General features: G+C 40.1%; 1 protein-coding gene across 7 annotated transcripts in view; it reads right to left on the reverse strand.

Annotated features, from left to right (window-relative positions):
- NSD2 (nuclear receptor binding SET domain protein 2) overlaps window positions 1-25,943 on the reverse strand; it is a 104,922-nt gene that overhangs the window by 53,117 nt on the left and 25,862 nt on the right. For 2 of the 7 annotated variants that reach the window (XM_075752682.1, XM_075752676.1), the window contains exons 1-2: window positions 25,791-25,942; window positions 10,117-10,742 (exon numbers count right to left, since the gene is read on the reverse strand). In XM_075752682.1, the coding sequence (XP_075608797.1) occupies window positions 10,117-10,713 (597 nt within the window). In that variant the 5' untranslated portion in view covers window positions 10,714-10,742; window positions 25,791-25,942. Of the gene's footprint in view, window positions 1-10,116; window positions 10,743-16,019; window positions 16,144-16,624; window positions 16,763-17,684; window positions 18,129-25,790; window position 25,943 lie in introns of those variants that run through there. The other 5 variants (XM_075752678.1, XM_075752681.1, XM_075752680.1 and 2 more) reach the window with 5 other exon arrangements.

Raw genomic sequence — 25,943 nt, forward strand, 5'->3', positions numbered from 1 at the left:
ACTTAAAGGGGGGGGGGCCTACAGGAAAGATGGGGTGGACTGTTTATCAGGGAGTGGAGTGACAGGACAAGGGGTAGCAGTTTATAAACTGGAGGAGAATAGATTTAGATTAGCTATTAGGAAGAAATTCTTTGCTGTGAGGGTTGTGAAGCACTGGAACAGGTTGCCCAGAGAGGTTGTGGATGCCCCATCCTTGGAAGTGTTCAAGGTCAGGTTGGATGGGGCTTTGGGCAACCTGGTCTAGTGGAGGGTGTCCCTGCCCATGGCGGGGGGTTGGAACTAGATGATCTTGAAGGTCCCTTCCAACCCAAACCATTCTGTGATTCTAAGACTAAGAGAAAACGCTGAATTATTACTGCAAAATGGCGAAGGATGAGGAACCATGAAGAAAGAAGCAATGAGTTGTTTTCCATCTTCAGTAAAACAGAAAGGGACACTTCAGTAGAGCATCCAAAGACCGCTGCCCTCGAAAGGCCATTGCATTAACCTCTGCACAATTAAGTCTGTAACACCCTTTCAAATTATTGTGCAGTGAGGTAAAGACTGAGGGGGAAGAGCATATGAAAAGTCCATTTCAAAACAACAACAACAAACTATACTGGAGGTTGGTTTGTTAGTTTTTCAGATTTCTAACTGTTTTATACCAAGTCAGAGATTTAACTAAAACCTTCCAATTCAATTTTGAGATCAATTACATTAAATGTATTTCTTCAAGTTATCTTTTTTCTATTAGTAACCACTTCTTTTCTTCTATTACTAAAAGGGGGTCGAACCTGGCAGTGTGAAGAACTACATTTGCAGAAGACATTAAGTTCGAATCTTCCTGCCACAACCAGGATTTACTTATTTTTCTTCAATGTGCTTTGATGGTGAAGATATAAAACAAGAGGACAAAAAAGGCCAAAGAAAATCACTGCTCTACTTGCAGATGCCCTGAAAACTTCTCTGTGCTGGTGGAGGCTCTTTGAAACCAAATATAAGTTTTGTGACAATAGGTTTGTTTCCTCCATTTCTTTCCACAAGTTCATCTAAAGCAGTTTGTGGACAGCATGTTGAATATCACCATGCAGAACCCTCCCCTCCAAGAGGGAAAGCAAACAGAAGACAATAAAAATCCATTTAAGTTTACACAGGGTTTCATAATGTAGATTATGGATTTTAAAACAAGATAAAAGCTCAAATTTGTATTTCAAATCAACCACTAAACTCCTGGTTACTTTTTTTTTTTTTTGGCTTTGGTTCCCTCATTAGCAAGTCTCCAGCAGATAAGAAATTTTTTAAAGATGCTTTTACATTTAAAAACAAATCTGTCTATCCAAATCAACAATCACCCTTTACAGAAACACTGTATGAGCAAGTATTTTAGAAATAAACTTAACATGGTATTTTAGTAACTAGGATACAACAGGTTTTTTCAGAGTAAAGAACTGAAGAGAAACAGATTCAATCATTCACAGATAGATCCAGTAAGATGCAAGTTCTGGAACACTTCCTGACCTTCGATCTTTCTTAAAAACGTGGAGAGCAGTTTCTTTCAGCTGCTTTACTGAATTCCTGCATTTACACTTAGATAACCTCTTAAATTGTAAGTTACTGGCTTATTATTGAAAGGTTCCATGTTTCAGAATTTTAAATTAGATAAGGCTTGATCAGAATGAATGAAACCTTCTTTTATACTGAGTACTAGAAAAAGATTTCTGCCTACATTCAACTTCTCTAACCTTTACCCACCCTCAAAAGTTTAAACTTCTGATGCAGTATCTGGGTATATAAGACAGCGTAGATATGAGACGCTACAGACGTAGCATGGAAAAGCATAACTGTAGAGCCATGAGGAAGTTTGGCACAGGAAACAGTTATTTCTGAATAATTTCCATATGAATTTCACATAGGATAACAATGAAAGCTAAATCATCTCAGTGTATCTACGGATTTTCAGAATGCCATACCCACATGTATTTTGTTATCTGCATGTACAATGGTTTCACATATTTTCAAGATCAGAATCTGTATCAGGGCATTACCCTTAGCACTCTCCTATGCCCTTATAGAGTTCAGTAGGAAAGAGTTTTCCCAAAACACTTTCTTAACAGATATCCTCCTCTTGGTAGCTGACAAACATCCAAGATAGCATGGGTAGACGTTCTGAATCCTAATATTCTTGGTAGAAAACAGAAGAACCCAAGCCTAGATAATACCGCTAAGCCAACAGTCAACTAGACTTGCAGAACATTGTTTTCTGGTGAAAGCAGATACTTATCTTTACACTTCTTTGCAATAAGAACACTTCTAAAAGAAGTTGTCTAGGCTTAAATAGAACAAACGCTGATTTGGCATAAAGAGGCTCTGTTAGTTAACTACGAATTTGACATAGTCCAAGTACTACTTTGCCTTTGAGATGAGGCCTTTGAAATGAATCCCCATAGCTAAAAAGCAGGCACAAGGGGCTTCCATCCAGGTTGTGTTGTTACATATACCTAGTAGGTCCTCCTCTTCTATAGATGAAATGCAAGAAACAGAATCAGTGGTTAATCAGCCTAGGGGCAAGTGGAGGGAAAAACCAAAAATCCTGAACAGACAGATGTTACCTTGATTTAGCAATGCTGAAGCGTATTCCTGAAACATTCCTTATTTACAGCAATAAAGATGTACAGAAAACTGGGGAAACCCCAACCAGAAATGCCTCAACCCCATATGAATATTAAAATAGGGCAGTCATTGCAGTAAAACATCATGAAGCACATGATCAAAGTGCTATCAATTCCACAAGAACTAAGATCTTGAATTATTTTACTTCATCACAAGCATCCTCAACATACACTCAAGTTGACATTTATTTACCAAAACAAACAAAACAACAACAGAGAAACAAACCCAAGCTTTTCTAACATCAGTTGCTGCTATGAGGCCACAGATTCACCCCCTTCTTCATATAACTGCAGCAAGGCTTGTTTAACAACAGTCTGTGCAAGATCCAGTTTTCCCTCTTGCACTGGGCTTCCAAACTAAAGCAGTTTTATGAACTGTCTTTCTGAGAAGGGAATTAATTCCTTATTATCAACAACTTACACTTTTTAGCTACTGTCCATTTTACGATACACAAGAGAACAACTCCTGTAGGTACTTTGGGTATTCACAAAAATCAGAAATATAAATGTTAGCCTGGTTGGACCTATTTATTTATAATAGGAGGATAATGAAGCATAGTAATTGACGAACATAAAAATAGTGTCTGTGAACAAAGACCTCTTTTGGAGGTCCTAAAGTTCATGTGCCCTACATGAAATCCATTCCAGAACAAGGAAACTTGTAAAGGAGGCTGATATCACTGTTCCAAGACAGATCAAAATATTTTGCTTTTGCTACTTTGCCTAAGGGTTACTACAAAGCATCTTTCTTTCTTGACAAAAGGGGGCTTTAAGGACCAGAAATGACATCTGGTACAGATCACTAAAGTTTCCCAAAAATCTGCCTGTAAATCCATCCAAGTAACATAACCTTGAACTGTAGATCTAAGTACGAATCTCAGCTAAGTACAAAAATTAGACATGCATTATCTTGGTTAAACAGAACAACAGAAAGGTTTTGCCACATCTTGGACAGAAAAGCAGTGAAAACAAGCAAAGTCCTTGCTACACCAACTGGTAATGGTCAACACAATGTGAAGAAGAAATGCTGATATGACAGTATTCATGTAAATCATTACACTACCAGTACAACAACTGAAAATAAGTCTAGTCAACTTACAATTAAACGAAAAAAAGGTCATTAACCTCTCAACTGTGTTAAGCCACACAATCTGCTGTTGAGATGCAAAAGGAAGTTAGTTCTTCCAGAAGATGGCCTGCTCACCACTATTTGATCTGTCATGTCCACCATAGTGCCCAAAAGACCAAAATAAACAAAAAAAAAGTCCTGGAATGCACAAACCAAAGATGAGTATGAAATAATGCAACAGTTGCTGACATTCTTCCAATTTGAGTTAGATTATATCTGGTCAGCTCTTTTCCATAGAAAACCAGCTCAAGAGTTCAGAAGCAGTCAAGAATCAATCAAATGCTAAGTATTATTTATAATGAAAAATGAAATTGAGAACGATATAGAAAATCATTAACATGCCACTGTATGCCTCCACAAGACATTTGTATCTTGAACGTCCTGTACCATTCTGGTCCCTCATTTTCAAAAAAAGACAGCAGAACCCACAGGGCATCACAGTTCAGAAAAAAGATGATAACAAGAAGTAACATTCTGGAATGGAACAACACACTAGGACTCTTCAAGCTGAAATTAAAAATTGAGCGGCTTTGTAAGAAATCTATAAAACTATCAGTAATAGAGAAGTTTGTCCATGATCCCTACATCTAGCATTACGAGAGAATCAAGTGAAACAAGCAGGTGGCAAATTGAAAAGGAAAAAGAGCTGCTCAATTACTTGAGCAGGATACGTCACGGATACAAAAAGTTCACGCTGGGTCAAAAAAACCCTGAGGTCTTCTTCCACGAATTTAACCATCTACAGCTATTAAATACAAAGTCACCAGCTCTAGAAGCCTCCGAGTCACAAACTGCTGGAGGCTGAATGTATTCAAAGAGAGCATCACTCCATGATTTGCCACATCTATACTCTCCATTATGCATCCTTTGCTGAACCTCAGCCCCGAGCCGAGGTGCTGAATTAAACGGCTCCTTCATCCAACTTGGTAGAGCTATTCTTATACAGCATTTTTGTCATTACTTCAAGACATTATTTCATATTTGAGTTGGATTCTTCCACCAATGTGTTTATGAAGAGAGAAAAAAAATCTATTTACATATTGAGACGCCAGTTTTATGCCGAAAGTGTACTTAATTCAGCCACTTTTACATACAAGAACAGGAAGAGCCTAGAGTATGGAGAGCCTTGAACAAATACTTAAGATATCTGTAATTAATTTTGAAGCCACTCTGAGAATACTCATAGCTTCTAATCTCCCCCCAGACCAGTACACTCTTAACGCTGTATGCTTTTTGGTGCTTCTTAACCTACAAGTAGTTCTTTAAGATACTTTTCCAATGAGGCATTAAGAACAAACAATTTAAAGTTCCAAAGTAACAATTACTGCTGCACACTGAGAGCTGCTCAGCGCCAACAAGTTTTCAAGGCGTAGCTAAACATAATCCTTTACTAACGGCTAACGCAAAACAGTAGCTCAGGAACTCTTCCAAAAAGGATAAGAAGTTATTTCTCATGTTCCTGAAGGGATCACCCAGAAGAGATTTTATGGGTTACTTCTACTCCTTTGGGATTCTGATGACATTAGTCAGACAGTCTGTGTTATCAATCGCCTGACAGACCAGAAGATACCTTAAGAACAGCCTATTAAAAAGTACTTGAGTTCATTTTACCCTACAACTACAGATCTTGACTCCCATGGTAGTTTAACTGCACATTTTATGACAAGTTTGGTAATCATACTTGACCAGGAATTCCTAATAACTGATGACGAAAAACAATCAAAGAAGTCCTCCTTCTGAAAAAGACACATTTATTTGACTTTTTAAAAAAAATTTTTTAAAGTAAAACAAAACAAGTCACCTTAGGATCTGACTGTAACAGCTATAACAGACTAATCAAACATTTTATGAGCACAGCTCTCCATCTTGCAGAGGGAACTCGTTGGTTTCTGCCTGTCTCTACTGATCAGATGCAAGCATCAGAGCAACATCACCACCTTCAGTGGTTCCATCTTTCTGTATTTAGTTAGCACAGAAGCATAAAAAGCAGCAGATGATCCTCAGACTGCTTCTGTTCTAGCCTTAGTGGGTTTCTAGATCTTTGCCATTCACTGGGAAAGGCACTGTAACATTATGTAGATATCGGATATAATGGGAGTTGGCCGGAACAGTTTTTCTCTGTGAAGAGGAAATGGCAACATAAACACATGACAAAGATTAGCAGAATTTCTCCAGTAATTTGCAATTGCCCCCCCATGTAGCTGCTGCAAAGTCATCATAGACTGTACCGAGCAGAAAGAGTAACAAACTGCCAAGTTTCTGGTATAATACTAAGAGAGGACTACAAGAAAACTGGATAGGAAGCTATGCGGAAGGTACAGCTTTTGGATCACATACATCTTACACAGCTGGAATCCCTAAACTACCAAGTATAGCAGCGTGTGGACTTCCAGGTTGCTGCTTTTCTAAGCTACTGCACCCGTGCTAGGGAGGCATGCCAGGAAGCCATGCCAAAAGGGCAACCTGCCACTTGCAGGTCCAACCCGGCTGATGCAGAACAAGTTCAAACGTGGCAGTATCGCATACTGAGCTGTTCTTAGAGAGCACAGACCTACTTTGGGATGCCCAGCATGAGAGCTGCAGATCCGCCATTCTCCTCCAAACAGGATTGTTTCACTTCTAACAAAAGCACTGAGTGAGAAAAATCTAGGAAAGTCCTCATCCCTAACTGGTAGCGTTGCAAGAACTGACAAAAACAATGACTCAAAAAGCAGCCACCACAAAATCTCATACTGAAGCACAATGCCACTCATGAGCAGCACTATCAAGTGGGCAACTACTGGAGTCCATAGGTTTGGCGTCAATTCAAACATCTAACATGTGATACCTAGGACCAATAACACAGAACATTTGGAGGTGGTGTCAGACCACTATCAGTGTAGTACCTTGGCATAAAAATTGCTAAATCAGGCCTTATCAGAAGAGACCTGGAGTTTAAAGTAAACTCCTCAGAGGTAGAGAGATACTGAGGGTAGGGGGGAAAAGAGTGAAAGGCCGGAGGGGAGGGAGGAAAGAGCCATGGCTTGTCCTGCTTCTTCTCCTTTACCTTGGGAAAACAAAAGCAGTACAGCTATTTCTCGGAGGCCTGGTTATCAACAGAAATCTAACTCATGACAGAGCTGGGCAGATCATGTTTATTCCCAATTGAAAACTGACTTGTAGATTAAAGTTTTTAAACAGCCTTCCTTTATGCTAACAAAAAAATGCCCAAAAAACAAGAAAACCCAACAACAGAGCACTGGAACATTTGTTAAACGATATGCCTCTCACCTCAGCAAGATAGTAATCTGCTACGTCCATCAAATACAGATATAATTACCTTACACAAAAGGCAGTATTTGAACCATGGTGATTTTTGCTAAATCGAAAGGGTAAGAAAGAGCTTGGACAATGAGAGAGAGAGAACCAGCTCAGAAATAAAACCAGACAAACAGGTTCTACATTAACTTGTAACCTACAATAAACAGGTATCTAAGTGCAAAATTAATCAGCTTTTACTCCAAGGACATTTCTCTAACTTCCACTTTGCAGCCACAATCAGCTAAACAAAACCACAGTATGGTGCACTAACATTAAGGCTTTGGATGTTGGCGATGACATAACAGCTAGAGCAGGGGCCTGAAACCAAAGAACACTGACAATTAAGATATTACTGTTATATCACAGAGAACACTATATATACACAGTATATCACTAGTCCACATGTGGACAAACACTTGAAAAATTTCCTTCAGCATGGTCCCTAGTATTATGTTTTATTTCCCTTATTTTAAACACGCACAGTTGCAAACCCTCCTTGTGAGAAAAAGAAAAGCCTCAGACTTTTTACAATCAACGCGCTATACCATAAAACATCTTGTGACCTTCAAGTGCTTTTCCTTTGTCCTTTGCACTTTAAAGTGCACTATGTGAGAAAAAAAAAGCCAGAAGCACAATCCTCTGTTTCAAGTGGTCTGAAAAGAATAGGGTTATAATATAGCAAAGTCTGAGGTCAAGCAGGTGGTTGTCCTGATTTGGTAACTCACTGGTTTGGCACAGGAGCAAATAACCCTATCTCTCTCCAGCCACCAACTCTCAAACACTCTGGTAAACAGCATTGACATGGTTTTCTCCTGACCATTTCTGGCCAAAAGACAATGTAGAAAAGCCAGACCAACCTTTCTTTTAATCTTAAATGAACTGCTCACCAGGAAAAATTAAATGCCACTCTTAATCAACAACCAATGTGAAAGGCCTCAGAATAAACTGTGTAGATGGGCATATTAAATATTGTCTGTCTTAAAAAAAAAAAAAAAAAAGCACCACACAAATCACACAATCACAGAATGGCAGAGGTTGGAAGGGACCTCTGGAGATCATCTAGTCCAACATCCCTGCTAGAGTAGGATCACCTAGAGCATGTTGCATAGGATTGCGTCCAGGTGGGTTTTGAATCTCTCCAGAGAAGGAGACTCTACAACCTCTCTGGGCAGTCTGTTCCAGTGCTTGGTCACCCTCAAAGTGAAGAAGTTTCTCCTCATGCTGAGATGGAACTTCCCGTGTTCCAGTTTTTGCACTTTGTCCCTTGTCCTGTCACTGGGCACCACTGAAAAGAGCCTGGCCCCTTCCTCTAGGCATCCACCCTTCAGATATTTATAAGCATTGATGAGATCCCCTCTCAGTCTTCTCCAGACTAAACAGCCCCAGCTCTCTCAGCCTTTCCTCATACGAGAGATGCTCCAGTTGCCTAATCATCTCTGTAGCACTCCGCTGGACTCTTTCCAGTAGTTCCCTGTCTTTCTTGAACTGGGGAGCCCAGAACAGGACACAGAACTCCAGATGTGGCCTCACCAGGGCAGAGTAGAGGAGGAGGATAACCTCCCTCAACCTGCTCGCCACACTTTTCTTAATGCACTCTATGCTAGAGTTGTTGATACTAATAAATATACCGCCTTTTATTCCAATTTATCTTCATTAGCAGTGAACAGAACAAATAATTACTCCAACTATTGACTGTGCCCATACTTTTTACCTCTGAGCAGTGATCTGGAAAAGTCTGAACCAATTAGTGTTAAAACACCATCCTTAACAAAATTAAAGAAAATAAACTGTTTAATAAAATTCCTGAAAACATCAGTATTGATCATTCTAGGATGAGTAATATATTCAAATAATAAATAAATGATAAATATTTCTGATGCTTAGAAGAATGCTTACACAGTTCTGTAAACTCATTCATTAAGTAGTTTTCATGAAATTAAGGGTAAATAAAATCAGTAATACAGCAGCAACGGGTGTGGTGGTTCTCTGCACAGGACCTTCGGAGAAAGTAAGAATCAACATTAACTAGTAAACCTGCAGTTGACAGAAAACTGTAACATACATTTTGTGTTTAAGGTGTGTAAAACCAGAACCTGTTCACTAGCCAATGCATTCATTAATGTTTACCATTGTTATACAACACTATTCTGAATTACTCATTGAGAAACTTAATATACACAGAAGTATCCCTGCTATGTAGGTTTCCTCCTCAAAGATAAAATGATTGCAAGCCCCATTTAAATGGAGTCTAGCAACAAAAACTAAATAAGGGGGGAGCAGGGGTCCCAGCAGCATTCTTTCTTACAACTCGGTAAAGCGAATTTTAAAAAGTGAAATTTTTATTTCTGCCCATGTTTAAAAGAAGCAAGAAACAGATATGCTTGACCACAACAGTTGATGACATTTAATACATGTATCTAGACCTTTTTTCAATAAATACAATTCACTAGGTTATAGCAAGCAAAACCAGCTCTTTTCAGATGACAAGTAAGGGTAGCGATGACGTTCCAAGTGCCAAAATCTGAAGGTAAAGAGTCTAGCTTCTCAATCAACTGACAGCTGAGTACCTTTTTCTTTTATTCAGAACCAGGAACATAGAAATAGTTATTTATTTCTGAAACATCTGGTTATTAGGAAGCAAGAATACCTCATGCTCCAACAGTTAAAAGGCCACCTCTTAATTTAGAGGCTTCCCCAGCTGCCTTGCCCAGGTGCACTCCTGGCTAGGTCTTGGCTGTATGTCTGGATTAAGCTTCTGTTTCACACATCCCATACTACCACATTTGCTCTGGAGACTTATTTTACTTACGTGGAAACCGAATTTATGTGGTACTCCTAGTCTAGTACTAAAAAACCATGAACCAGAACTATAGTGCATCTGTTTTTAGTTGAGACAAAGAAAGAGTATTATAGAAAGTGACCTGTTTGTGGGAAGCGCCTATTGAAATACTTGAAATGAAGATTAGCATATGAACAAATGAAATCTCTGTACAATTAACAAACCTAACAAAAGAAAGCATGTAAAAAAAAAAATACTACCTTCTTTTCAGTGGGGCTTGAAGTCTTTGATACTAATGCTGCTTCAACAAGACCCTGCTCAAGTAAGGAGTCATATTTTATGCTTCTTTTTCTGTTTCTCCTCTCCTTGTTTGGTGGCTTTTGTTCATTTTCCTCTGACTGAGACACATCTGCACCATTGTCTCCACAAATGGAAGATTCAAAAAGAGGCTTTCCATTCATGTAGGTTTTAGTGATTTTCAGCTTAATTTCTGGAGAGCCATTTTTGATAGGAGTAGTGTTGGGTGGTGTTCCAACTCCCTTTATTTCCTGGGGTTCAAAGCGCAGCTTGGCATCTTGGGCCCCAGACTCGCCATTAAACACACGAGAGGTCAGATCTTTCAATTTATCAGCTGGAATAAATGGAAGGGCATCATGGCCATTATATTTTTGCATGACACCTTCTTGTAGAGTGGCAGAAAGTTGTGCTTTGCCCAAGTAGACAGAACACTCACGATTCACTTCACAATTCTGAGTTTTCCCATTGGTATTTCCAAGGATCTCTGGTACCTGCTTCATTTTAATGTAGTCAATTTTTCGAGTTAACAGTTGGGAACTTCTTTTGATGCTAAAGTCCATTCAGCCCAGATGTTTCCAGTCTTACACTGCTATATTAAGACAAAAAGACAAAGAATATTTTTAATAATAATAGAAATGTCAAAAGCTACCAAGTATTCAGACAGGTATGTCCCCACTAATATAACACTCAATGTACTTCATTCAATTTTTAGTAAAAAAGGTGTTGCTTACAATCTTCATAACCAAAATACTTCAATATCTGTTAATATGCACTATGAAAAAGTCTAAAAAAAAATAATTGATACATCACCAATTTTATTAAAACAAAAGCAGAGAACAAAATCACAGCTTTCATTTTCACAATCTGTTAACAATCTACAGCATGAGTCCTACAGACAGTAATTACTCAAAGGTATTGCACTGATTAAAACAAGAGTTAGACCTAAGATAATATCATTAATAACAACGTAAAACAGATGAATTTATTTCTAAGAGGTCGTGCCAGTGTAAAAAGCCCACAGGGTGTGTTACTGTAGCACCTACACCATGGACAGCAGCATCACAAGCTTCTCTGCCTCGCTCTACAAACAGGCCCTCAATCTTCCATCAAAGCACACACATCTCCTGAGGAAACAACACAACTCAGGATTCAGATGTATCCCAAAGTGATCTGGCTATGAGAATGAATAAAAGGTGAGCATTTTGTATCGTGAACACCAGCCCACTGGGAAACAGCCAGTGGCCACACTGTGCAAAATTTAAATAGTCAAAGCAACTGCTGGAATTTCAGCTTTTTAATAACAACAATAACATCATCTAATAATCTTTTTTCATACAGAAATTTGAAAACATTCAACAAGCTAAAACTGCAGTATTATCTGCCCCAGACAGGTTTTCTGAGGGTTCTAAAAGTTAACCCTGCCCATTTCAACATTATACTGTCGTAGCAAACAAACGAATCTGGCAGAATGACTCCTTTGTGTTCCTGGACCAGGCAAGATGATCGTTTTCATTTTTAAAATCCACATGCATAGACCTTTCTTATTACCAGGTCCAGTATATATACCCTATAGAAGTGCACCATCATAAACCTTAAGAAAGCTCAGCACAACCATCATCACAGCCATGCTCAAGGTAATCAATTTCATATACGATTAAGTCCAAGAACTGGCACATCGAGTCAAAGATTCATCAAATCTAGTCTCACATGCTTCCAAAAAAGTGCAGTAAAAACTATGATGAATAACTATTGAATTGTCAGTTGCCATGGAAGAAATCTCTTCTGAATCTCACCACCTTTTTTATTAATGTACACAGTTATAATGCTTAAAACTTGCATATTCCTGAAACTTGCATATTTGTAACATCAGGAGTAGCAATGTACAAATGCTTATAACTGAACATTACCTTACCCTGGCAAAGCTGCTTAAGGGTGTCAAGTCTGAACTCAAAGCAACTGGCGAACATGAAACATTTTCATGCACCAAGATGCAGAAAACCCCGGTAATCTAAAAATCCTAACTCCATCACTCCTTAGCAAATGTTCCCATCTCCCTTACATGCTACTTTTAGGTACTTATAAGATAAAAGGGTATCTCTCTGTGCTCGTTTTGGCTGGAATAGAGTTAATTTTCTTCATAGTAGCTAGTATGGGGCTGTGTTTTGGATTTGTGCTAGAAACAGTGTTGATAACACAGCGATGTTCTCCTAACTGCTTAGCAGTGCTTACACAGAGCCAAGGCCTCTTCTGCTCCACACAGCACCCCACCAGGAAGTAGGCTGGGGGTGCACAAGGAGTTGGGAGGGGACACAGATGGGACAGCTGACACCAACTGATGAAAGGGATATTCCGTAACACATGACATCACGCTTAGCATACAAAGCTGGGAGAAGAGGAAGGGAGGGGGGGCGGTAGCATTCAGAGTGATGGCGTTTGTCTTCCCAAGTCACCGTTACACGTGATGGAGCCCTGCTTTCCTGGGGATGGCTGAACACCTGCCTGCCCATGGGAAGTGGGGAATGAATTCCTTCTTTCGCTTTGCTTGCATGCACGGCTTTCCCTGTTAAACTGACTTTATCTCAACCCATGAGTTTTCTCACTTTTAGTCTTCTGATTCTCTCCCCCATCCCCTTGTGTGTGGGGGACAGGGGTGGGCGAGCAGCTGTGTGGGGCTTAGCTGCCAGCTGGGGTTAAACCACAACACTCTCCATACAAGCTATACAGACTCATTTGAGAGATGAAAACCATTCTCCAGGGATGAAGAGCAGCCTGAAAAGCTGGCATTAAACAAGGTAAGAAGAGCAAGTATACCTGAACTCCAAGTGAGTCTGCAACAGAAGAGGTTCTAATCTTTCTTTAGCCAGATGAAATCTGAATTACCAATAAAATCTCTGATAAAATGAGTGGAAACAAGCCAACTGTATTAATCCTTTTGAACAGGAGTCAGAGGTAAAAGAAAATGCAAAACTCCACCAGAACAGAACAAAGAATTCAACGAAAGGAGAACTCATGTACTTTCACACGATCTTCTCTGAAAACACGAGCATGAGACAGAGTCTCAACCCAATTAATAATATGACAATGTTTCAAGCTGTGATTCAGCAGATTTAACTGAAATCATATTTATTTTAAGAAACAACTGATGACAAATTCCATAAATCTCTAGGCAAAAGGCAAATCCACCACAGAACATGTGATGCTTACGGTTACGGAGATGACAGCAAAATTCCTTTAAAAAAAAAAAAAAAAATCAAAACACCGAATTGTTGCAAAATCTGTACTTCCTTCCCACAGATTCTTAACAGAGTAAATCAGAATGCAAACCAGAGATTTGATTTGGGCATCTAAATTCCCTCTAAAACACTAGCCTACAAGTGAGCAGCTTTCTGCGGCTGCAGACGCCCTCCAGTGGTTGCCTGAACCGGCCAGAGCAGCAAACACCACAGCTCCCGCACAGCTCTGTAGACTGCTGCTGCTAATCTGCTGCAACTTCTCACAAGAGGACCAGCAACAAAAATGCCTTCTGTGACTTCCTCCTGGCCATCAATTGCACAGTTAAGTAGAAAAATGTTTTTTAACATGGCTCCATTAGATTCTTACCAGGGTCTGGATTTCTGGATTGAGACATCTGCATTTTGTAACTCTGATTTAATCCATAATTCTACTAGTATTTTTTGTCATCCTTAATAGTAACTCTTACTCTAATCACTTATTTCTTTAAGCTAGAAAGCCATCAGGCTTGAGGCAGACCAGGACAACTCAAAAAAGCAACAAATAATCAAATTAGACTACGTTACTGGTGTACTAAACCTCAAAACACTGGATGCATTAAAAAAGTGATAGCCTAAGAGTTTCAAAACATAAAAATCATCATAGAGTCACAGAATAACTTAGGCTGGAAGGAACTTCCTGAGATCATCTATTCCAACCCCGTGCTGAAATCAGGGCCAACTCAGAGTAAGCTGCTCACGGCCTTGTCTAGACATTGACCAGTAAAGAATTAAGTGAAAAGTCGTGGCTTAAAGAGTTCAAGTTATTCTTTCTAGCTAATAAACCTAAGATATTTCCCTATCACAGAAATATGAAATAAAACCATGCAGCGAATGACTGTGAACTTTTAGGGGTTACCTTGATTTGCCTAATATGTCTGAAGATACATAGCATGCAGATTTTAGAACTTCAGTGAGTGAAGGTTCAAGTTAATGATTCTAACTAATACAGGTCACTAAAACCAGCTGAAAGCACTGAAAAAAGGCCCCTCAAAACACTGGAGCCTAGAGACGACAAATCCAGGAGTGTAACAGGTAAAAGGAAGTAAATGTACCCAGGCCAATAGTAAATGGGAAGACAAAGATGAAGGCAGTAATTTGAGACAGTAAGATTACCAGAACCAGCAGATACAGATTACAGAATATGGAAAATAGACCATCTTTGTACAAATATTTAATGGAGCCAAGTGAGAAGAAGCTTAAAGTAACAGGCAGAATAAGGGACAAAGATAATAGATGTGAGTACCTATAAGCAAATATATTCCCACTGGGGACACGAGACTTGTAGAGAGCACCTTGCAGGTTAGTCATCATCTCCAGGACAAGCAATGGAGGGAAACTGTTGATATGCATCTAAGTCCTCACAAAAAAATAAGCTATGTTGTGGGGTCCAGTTAAATAGATTTGCTAGCTTCTTCCACACATGGGAATAACAAAGGGTTTCAAGAAAGAAGGGCAAAATTGAAGCTACTTAAATTTTGCACAGCCTTTGGTATCTATAAACTTATGGTAGCACAATACCATAAGGAATAAAAGGACCAGGCTCTTCGTAAGAAGAGAACAATAGCGCAGACACGAAGAAAAGGGGCAAGGAAAGAATATGATCAGCAATAGATAACCAAGCAGTACTGTGAGCTTAGAATTAATGTAAGGAGATCTACAAGACAGGACATGAAAGAATGAAGCGAGACAGATCACAGACAAGATCTGGTTGATCAGAGTTGGAAGAGTAAGGTCCTGAAGCAGCTGAACATATGATTAGATTTGGTAGTTAAATTAAGTGCACTCATGCCAGACCACCACATCACATAGAAGCAAAAGCAATTCCTTATCTTTTTTTAGATGACTCGGTTATCCACAAAAAAGGAAACTGGGAAGAGGGTAGGGAAAGGAAGGGGACAAAAGCACCACACTAGTAGCAGCTAATGAGCTTAAGCCACTATTGTCCCATATTGACTGTCTGGTGACCCAACAAGTAACATTTTCACTAACAAAGAGGAAAAAACATGATAGCCAAGGAGTCTGCTGAATAAACATGATATTTTGGCTTGTGAACAAATGGCTTTCAGTATGCCAAAGCAGATTTGACTTATCAGAGGAAGGTCTCTAGATATTTTAATCAGACAATCCTTGCAATGGCTTTGTACACTTTTTCATACTAAAAATCCCCAGGTTCTACATATGGCAAATTATTTTGCAGATATTTTTACTTTAAGGTGCATCATCTGACAGGAGTCATGAGCCAAATACAGTTCGTCTGCATGGCAGATTCCTCCTTCACTGTCCAGGCCACTATCACTTATGTGCGATTTATTATTATTTTCTTCCACATCTGCTGCAATTTCAGAGATGTGTTTCTTGTGTGTCAGAAATAATGGAGTAGTCCATTCCTTCCAATTTTGCCAAAGGGAGCGAACAGAGTAAGTAATCAACAACAAGCATCACTATTAAATACCACTTTTGTTTTGTCTAAGGCTCTTCTTCAAGCCATTCCTCACAAGAATTACTCGGGGGGGGGGGGGAAGAGGGGGAAGATGACACACCTAAATACAAATTCACAGTAAGAAAACTTTATCCACAAAAGCTATTTTTATTACCTACAAATCAGGCTTTCAGCTGGCACTGAAAAAGCTAATAGATGGCTGCTGTTTTTTTCTGTAAAGAAAGCTTTCTGATAAGTCTTCTTCATTCTCTCATCAATTTTAAGACCAAAGGTTACTCCTATTTTCAGATCAGAATGAGACAAAATACTTAAAGATATTAGTAAAGTTATAACACATTCTTGCTAATACATTTGAAAACTTAAGTATGCTTATTCACATTATCTTGCTTAAAAGCCCTAAAATATCAACTAGGAGCAGAGACATAATTACTATCATGCAGTACATTGTGACTGTTCTTCGCTGTATTAAAATAACGAAAAAATATTACAGGATCTAAACAGAATTTACTTTTAGAAGAAAATGCATAACTGAAAATTGCATTGTGGGTTTGCCAAAAATTGTTACAAACCAGCTCTATCCAGCAAATTCAAAAGCATTATCTCTCATGAAGAAAATTATTACTGTAGTAGCTGATAAAGAACTGAAAACAATTATACCAACACTTTCTAACAATTTACTACTAGTCTTAGAAAAAGACTTAGGAAAGAAAAAAAAAGGAAACTTTAGTCCAAATGAGCCAATTTTAAGTTTAAAAGCACCTGAAGTAAAGACTTCATTAGTCTTGCAGTAGACACACAATGATTTCAGTTAACCAGTCAACTGGCAAAGCTGACCTACAAAGTATTTAAAAATAAGTACATGAAAATTTCCTTACACTTATTGTACATAGTAATGTTTATATAGAAACAAAATATACATTTGCACAAAGATCAAGAATATTTTGAAAATTATGTGAAAAAGGTTAGTGTACTTACAGTTGCACTTACAATTATTTGTCACCAAATTATTTTTTTTAAAAATAGTATCGATCTTTTCTAATTGGAGTTTGCCTTTTTTTTTTTCCTAATGGATATAATTTCAGAACTTAATTGTTACACTCTTGTTTCATCAACTGAAACAAGTATTTATTGTCTTCTCATGAAGGCAATAGGCAATACCAGCTTGTACAGTTAAGAACCGTAGAATGGCAACTGAAGAATTTGCTTTAAATGTTACTTGGTGCTGCAGAAAGCAAGCTTACAAAACTGATGGAGTGGACTTTTTGTTCCTCCTCAGGAAAAGCTTTTGCAACCAACCCTTGCTGATGAGGATAAGGCTAGAAGATTCTGTAATAGCACTCCTCCCCATTAATTCATTTTCTTCAAAATCAGAATATTCTTTTTCCACTGCTGCAGAAAACGAATTTTGTCAGTTCCACTCCTGCTGCTGAAGGTGGGCAGTGAAGGAAGGAGACAGATTTGAGTAAATTCAAATTGTTGTAAAACATTGTATTTCTGTCTGAAGAGAGAATACAGATACTACTGTGGTGGGACCACAAATCAAATAGAAAAGAACTGCTTCTCCTCTGCAGATAAGCAGAGAGGAACATTGGTGTCTACCGCCAGTATTTAATGAACACTGAAAGGTAGCCCTCAACAATTGCTTAACAAATGGCTAAAAGAAAAAAAAAAAAAAAGTTATGTTTTCAAATGCCAACGTGAGACTTTTCTGCCTCCTGGAGAGTTACACATGGTTCGGCTGAAGCCCCCCCGTCTAGGAAAACAGGACTCGACAATTCAATACAGCCAGAACACTCATTCAGTCTAGGACTTTACTCACCAATGAAATTACGTCTCTCTCTGTCTCTCAGGTGGGCCAGAGTTGTGCATGTGGCTTCTACTTAGCTTGGCAATGAAGAACCAAATACAATCTTAAATAGCTCAGCACTTAGGCGCAGAGTTCCTTCCTTATTTATGCTGCTTTTTCACCTGCTCCAAGCCTACTTTAATTTCCCACCCCTTCTTTAATCCCGCTGCTTTTTCTTTTCAGCATCCTACCTCTGGTCCTTGCACCATACCTTCAGGACCTGGATCCTCTGGTTCTACGTAATACTCACTGCAGTAGATAAACGCGCTATAATCTGTTTGTTTCCTCTTCACTGTGGCCAATGATTCTGCCCTTATTCCCATATGTAGTCATGACAGCACAGCAATTGCCTGAAGCTTCACTGCGAGTATCACGAAAATTTCTGATCGTGCAAATTCTGAGAAGGGAAGATCAAATCTGGGATGACACCACAAAATAAGTTATCAATATAGGTAATGAATCAAATTGTAGTATTAACAAAACGTTATCTGCTACACCTCTACAGAAATAAACAATGTTGCCAAGATCAGACCAGACAGCAACTAATTTTAACGCAGAGGATACAATCTTTTTGCCTAGATCCTTAAAACTCTGCTATCTTTGTCTATCACGGCATTAAAACCTGTTCACCCAAGTCGGCGGATTTAGATGCCACAAGCACGCTTGGTGCATTGGAATAACTCTAAAAAGCAGCATTGTGACACAGGTGATATATAAGGCCTTGTCAATAACACAAAAGCCTAGGTATATGCATACATAGGAGAGTATCATAATCTTTATCATAGAGCAGTATTTGGCCAAGTCTTCTGGTGTTTACAAAAACAGCAACACATTGCACTGGTAATGCACCTCTCTAATGTGGACAGGTAACGTAAAAATATATCTGATTTCTTTCATCCAGTACATTCAACTTCACATCTCGCAACATTAAGTAAAGAACTGGAAGGTAAAGTTCAGAGGTAGTTAATACTGACTCAACGGCACTATGGAATTTAACTTACAGACTTGCACCAAGAACTGAGTTCTTGCATCAAGAAGTGTATATACTCATATCTGATCAATGTAACTATGTCTATAATGTAATCCTGGCCATACTGTGCTAATTCTGGTCTGCTTTACACAGAGACTGTAACTATATACATGCAATTATGTTAATTATTCTATCAATGTATTACCTCAAAGCAAAACCCACAAACACAACTGGCAGATGTATGCCAGAACACTCAAACAAGGCTCAAGCTCACAAGAGGCTTGGAACACTAGATCCTCTCCAAACAAATCCAAATACTTGCATATAAGTGGCCTTTCTGGTTCGGACATTATTTGAAGTATCTCCCTGTGCTGGAGCTCTTGCCAAAACACATCACTAAAACTCACAGTGTTAGTAATTCCCTTTCTGTTTCTTTCACTACACCTACATCAAGAATCTCTCCAGAAGAGAGATTAGAATGACTGTTATAGGTAAAAGGTCTGGAATTTGAGGCAAGTTTTATGTTTCTGTAGATATAGCGTAGCTTACCCATTTAACTTGGAGACAAAAAAATAAAACACTTTCCTGTCCAACAAACCAAATGCTTCTTGTCTACTTTCCAAAACTTTTGTGTTGAAAAGTTTGCAATGGGTATCTTTTGTTATTCTTGCTCTCAGCATAGCATTAATTCTGTGGATTACTTCACTGCCTTATCAAATTTAGTTCTTCTAGAGAAATTCTATTGTACCTACTTCTTATGGGAAAATCTAAAAAGTTCTGACTGTAGAAATAAGTCGTGTTAAGCAATTGTAGCTGCTATCCTTACTTGCAGAGTTTCTGAAGACTCAGCTATCACTACCACTTTTGAGCCAAGCATTCATTTGATAAATACATATTGTACATGCACTTTCTACTACACATTTTAAGTCTACTACTTGTTTTTTGCACTTTTGCTGAATTTCAGTCATGCTCCACATTGAATCACAGCATTTGTTTCTGGTTTGTTCAGGAGTGCTACTATAAAACAGCTTCTGATGGTCCGCATTTTGCATCCACAGAAAAAATCACAGCATTAATTTCATTCTGAAGTATCTGACTGAAAGTTCTTGGCAACTACTCCATATAGTGAAATGATCCATATTCATATCTTCCATCCTACAGTGCTCTCTAAGGTTCATACTTTGGCTTAAATCCCTCTGGCTTTATCAGACTAGAATCTGGGCATTCTTCACTACAGAGATAACTCCCCAATTTAGATGCTTCCAAGTACCAGTGCAGTCAAGTTCTTTGCTCCGATGGCATCCCACCAAGGCTGGCAAGCTCCACAATTGATTTATCTGATACACAATCTTGGGAACCTCAGCTCCACAGACTAAGCCATGCCACAGCAGGAACATTTACACTTCAACTTATTATAATGAACAAATAAATGAAATGGGTCCCAACCATGATGATAGGAGACTGCAATACCGCATCTCCTTCCTATTGCTTCTTTTATTCTTCTATCAGTAGCTTTTGAAAATACTTCAAATGGCATTTAGAACACATTTCTAATAAAATCTTCCTTAACCTCAGCCTTCTTCCTTGAAAATATTCTTGTCACAAAATATTTAATTTTCTGCTCCTTGGTGAAATTGCTCCTCCTCTTATTTAGTAAGGCAGAATTCGGACAAGAGGACAACATTCACTCTCTGCTATGTTTTTGACCATGGCAAAGAAAACTTGGAGTTCTGATGTTAACCCTCAAGGCCAAATATGTTTAAAGATTATTATTATTATTCACAAATTTTCTAATTTGTTGCGTGTGTTTTAGCACACAAGTGAGATGTCAGTATTTTAGTATTGTGACACGAGGCACAGGCCAGAAGCGGTTTCACAAAGACATTTAAATGGCTATCTCGGTCAGCCGACAGATCAAGACCACCTTGTGCTTCTCCAAAGAGCCACACAGAAATGACAGTATCCGCCACAGACAGCTCAATGAAAGTTTGTTGCAATAGCACACCATGCTGTAGTTTTCCAGTCATTTGCCACATATGTATTCTTACCCCAAATATGGATGAATATAAAATAGCTCCAATTTGTGCTGGGGAGCTGAAAGTTCAAAACAAGATCAAATTGGTGTCTTGCACTAAGATAAAAAAGGATGGAGACAAAACTAGAAACTAAGCCATAATCTGTTGAGTAGCCCTTGCATTTTAACACATGCTTTAAGTCACTGATGTATTTTAATAGTTTCAAACTATGTCAAATACGAGAAACTAGATCAATGGTGCCCCAGGGCGAAGTAATTTTGCCCAACATAAGAATACTCTGAAGTACTTATGGGCTGGTGTTTCACTTTTCCATACTTAGTCAATTTAATCTGATTGCTATGAAACATTCAACACGATTTTCAAACATCTACTTTCCACATAGCTCATCACACTGTCGAACTATCAGGACAATTTCCACGTAATTGTATAATTTCTTAACATTAGCAAGAAGGGTAGTAGAAACCTTGCTTTTGGTTCAACCATGATTAACAGGTATGTATTTACTACACGCAAAATGTGTTTTAAAAAATTCAGTTTATGGTATAATCTGTTATATGCTTTGGAGAGAAGCAGCTTTTCAAATGTACCAGAAAGTCAATAGATTATCTGGTGCTAAAGTTTAGAGCTGTTTGTGAGCAAAGTAGCGCTTGATGGACTGTGTGGTAACCTATCATCACCATACACAAAGTATTAGTATATATGATCTGTTCTCCAGGAATCCTGTGTATTTTTGTAGCTTGCTGTTCACCAGAAGGGCAGCAGAATAGAGTACGGTCTAAGTTTCCCTTGTAACAGGTTCCAAAAACTTCCCCTCCTGCTGATGCTAGAAAATATAAAATAACTATGCTGGACACCATCAACTTGATAAAAACATTTAAAAAAGCACTTGATATATCACTTTTGTAATTTCTGTCAGCGTAACGTGAAAGGAAAAAAGTAAATACATTTATACAGCTGTCTTATTAAAGACTGCAGGTCATAGAGAAGCTAATTTGAAGGTGCAGTGATGGGTGAATTTAGGTAGTTTCTCTTTTTCTTCAAAAATGCTCTCAGAACCAAAGCCTTCCAAGTAACCATTAATTTTATAAAACAGCTGACCCATTCAACCAGCTACACGAATTTACAAGCTGCAGGGTGACTACTGGCATGTCAACAAGGCTCCTCACCCACCCCCTTTCTCCCAAGTCCTCCACAACTACACACCAAAGGAAATTTGGATTCCCATGTCAAGCTCTGATGGGAAATAATTTTCTCTCTCCACTTTACCACCTCACTGCTTATCCTGGTGCCATATTCCATCTCCGCCTTCCCATTTACACCACCAAGATTCCAGCACATCCTCGGTGAAGACTTTTCTCAAAGCCACATCCTAATTGGAACACGCACTTACTTATCCACTTCGATCCACTTCAGTATCTCCATTCTTCCTTCATCCAAAGGCTAGATTAGAGATTTATACCAGATCTATCATATTTACTCACCCGTAATGGCATTTACTTTGTCTTTGCAGAAAAGTAATGAAGGGGCCCAAACAGTATAGCCACAAACATAGTGTTAAAATATGCAGTCATCATCATCATCTACTGCATCATTATTAGTCCCACCAAGCATTTCTTTACTGATGTTTGATTACCGAATGTTAGAGTATCTGTTGTTTTCAGCAATACCACTTAGTGGATGCTTCCCATTGTGCAGCACAGTGCTCTCAAGGAGAAGTGATTTTTTTTCCCCCCAGAAAAGGTTAGGTGCTTTACCTTGTTCTATGTAGAAAATACTTACAATTTTCATGCACCCATCATCTCCTACGCTTAAAACCTAAGACATGTCTTGTAGTTATATAAGCAGGAGTGACCAGAGGTGACCGAAATGCTGCAAGAATTGTGCTTCTATCTTATCATCATCATAAACTACCTCCTTGACCCAGTAATCTGACCAGAGCAGATGAACCTTTCTATACGCATGGAGTCCCAATGCAGTCAATAAGCTTTGATCGACCACAAGGGAAGACATGCATTTATCAGTCTGCAGAAGTAAGGCCTTGCTTGGGAAACACACTGACACCGATGGAACAAAAAGCAGGCTCCGTGCAAAAGTGAGAGGTGAATGGGCCACAAACAATAGGACACTGAAAACCAATCCTTTCTTTCCATTTCTTTGCCATTTTGTTAGCACGATGTTTTGGACACAGACTCATATATACATATATATATATATATAGACCCCATGCATCACTTTCACCACTCCAATACTAGAAAGCAACCCCCTCAACAATCATTTTCACTTCCAGTCTACAACAAAGTGGGGTTATTTTTGTTGTAATATCCAGTCTATTGCATGCGGGCGGTAATTTAAATGCAATAGTCTCATCTGCACATATTTTGGACACAAATTCATATATACATATATAAAAACGTATGTATACCCCATGCATCAATTTCACCACTCAAATACTAGAAAGCAACCCCCTCAACTATCATTCTTACTTCTAGTCTACAACAAAGTGTGGTTGTTTTTGTTGTAATATCCAGTCTATTGCATGCAGGCGGTAATTTAAATGCAATAGTCTCATCTGCAAAACAACCAGTGGCTTCAGAAAAAGCACATAGCCCCACAGATATTAAAACATCTTTTTTTTTTATTGTTACTAGCCATTTGTTGGATTTGTATTGAACTAAAAGGAAACATATTTTACATTTAATTTCCATTTTCTAAACTACTTTAAATCTACACCCTTAAAATAAAATGACCTAGTTTCTTCTGACATTTTCAAATAATATTTGATAAATTAGTAGGTTTTACTGTACTTTTAATATCTTAATTTTTCTGAGTATGCACGAGGGTGGATACTCCTGTGACCATCACAAGAACTAGCCGTATCGTCTCCAGGAATATCCAGAGCTTTTATAGTCAAATAATGAAAAAAATGATCATATTTTCTGATGGCTGCATACTAGATGAAAATCTCAGCATGCCTTAATACATGGGATATAGATGGTTACTGAAACAACCAAAAATTGCATATACTGTAAGTATTGAGCCCTGAGTAGTCCTGCAAAACAGTGGTTTTATTCAATGATTACATCCAACGGTCAAATAATCCCATACTGTGAAATTGAGGAGTTTATTAAGGTTGATATGCTGCATTTCCTGAGCAAAATTCCCACCGCAAAACAAGCAAATAATAGATTCAGCGATAAATTTACAGAGATTCTACTAACCTATGTACATTTTGGTGAAGAACCAATTTATTCTCGCAGCTGAAGCCCCACATTCCATGTTTAAGGAATTTTAGTAAGCATATATATGTCCGCATAAACCACTGACAAGGACTCTCTGCTAAATGTATTACAAACTTCATTGCCACCCTACAGTGTTTACAGTTACCTTCCGCAGATGTCTGAAAAGGCTAAACGCCAAACATATCTTCCTTGGGTTTTGCATTTTTTTAAAAGCAGACCTCGTTTAGCTTACTCAGCACGGGCAGCACTAGCTCCTAAATCTTAGAATCATTATAAACCAATTTTAATGCAAATGCCAATAAGGCATTTGCACACAAAATACATGGGCAATGACTGATACCAGCCTCTTGCCTGTTTAATGCCTGTTAGCAAGAGGCCCATTTTCTCTGAAATATGTTTAAATATGGTGTTTACGGTCTCTGTACTTCTACTAGTATTTACTCCTCCTTTCAGCCGACATATTTAAAAAAAACCCAAAACCAAAAAGCAAGTATAAATATGTTCAAGAAGTGTGGCAAATTCCCTTCTCCACCCCTAGAGCGGTAAAGCCACAGCGGATGAGCTGTAACTATGGCCTTGGGAATACAAGTTCCCCAGGCTCTTTTACCACACAAATATCAATTCAAGTTACAAGAGCCCTATCCTCTTATACTTAATGAAGATTGAGCCAACGAGCCCGTACGCCTTCGCAGGAATGTTTTCTTTCCGTTTTCCTAACAAGGCTCTCCTCCCATACAGGTCCAGGATGGACTGCAGAAGGGTGTAAGTAGAAGGATCATCACACCAGTGTTTAGTGGAGGAATAAATCAAACATGGCTTCCCCCTCCATACATTTCCAGAGTTACATTCACTCCTGCTGCCATACAATCCCAGTCCTACCCGGAGGGAAGGGGCAGGAGCAGCCTCCACCTCCCCACACCCTCACCGCCACGGGGGGGGGGGGGGGGGGGGGGGGCATTTGCAGCCACCCCACCCCCTAAGGAGGCGGTTTAAACCCTAGGGGAGGCTTTTTTTTTTTTCCCTTCCCATCGGTTCCCCCCCCCCCCTCCGGTCTTCTTTCTGATCTGCACTGATTGATCCCCCCCTTCCCCAGGGGAGGGGGGTGGGACGGGTGGGCACCTCTCCCTTACCCCTTTATGCTGCCCCGACCTCCCGCAGCGCCGAGGAGGAGGAGGGCAGGGGGGGAAAGGATGAAGCTGCAACAGCCGGGACTCCGTCTCGGCATCGCTCCTTTCCGCTCCTCCGCCACCCAAGAGTCAGGCCCAGCCAGCAGCAGAAATCCTGCGGCAGCCTCCGGGGGGGTGGGGGCAGTTTAAGGGGCGGACGGGGGGGGGGGGGGGGCCGCGGCCCCTCAGCGAAGGCCAGGTAGCGGGGAGGAGGGAGGGAGAGGGAGAGAGAGGGGGCAGCGAACAAAAAAACCCTCCTCCGGGGAAGGGGGAAACGGGAGCTGCGGGCTGCCCAGGCAGGGGCGGCGGCGGTAAGTTTGAGGGAAGCGGAGCCCCGACGGAGGGGGAGTCCTCGGGGGAAGAGCCGGAGCGGGGGGCGGGGGGGGGAGTGGATGCCCCGCGACAGGACCCCCGGCCCCCACGCCGCCTCCACAGCGCTGTGCCGGGCAGGGCCCGCGGTCCCAGCCCGGGAAGGGGCTCCCGGTGACCGCGCCGAGGCGCGGAGCCGGGCGGCTGCATCCCCGCGGGCGAGGGAGCCTCGCCGCCGCCGCTCCCGCCTCCCGCCCGGGGCCTGCGGGAACGTGCCCCGGGTGCCTCCTCCCTTCCCCGGGGAGGCGGGGGAGGGGGGGGGGGGCTGTCGAGAGCCAGCCGCGCTCCGGCCTACTGACCTGTGCCCTAGCGCATCCTTCTCCCCCGAGAGCCGGGCAGAGGCGGCGGCGGTAGCTCGGTGCCGGGGAGCGGCGGGAGCTGAGGCGACACGGCAACGGCGGCGGCTCCGGCGATCCTGCGCGGCGGCTCCGGCGATCCTGCGCGGCGGCCCC

Source organism: Balearica regulorum, chromosome 4, assembly GCF_011004875.1.
Source record: "Balearica regulorum gibbericeps isolate bBalReg1 chromosome 4, bBalReg1.pri, whole genome shotgun sequence".
NCBI lineage: Eukaryota > Metazoa > Chordata > Aves > Gruiformes > Gruidae > Balearica > Balearica regulorum.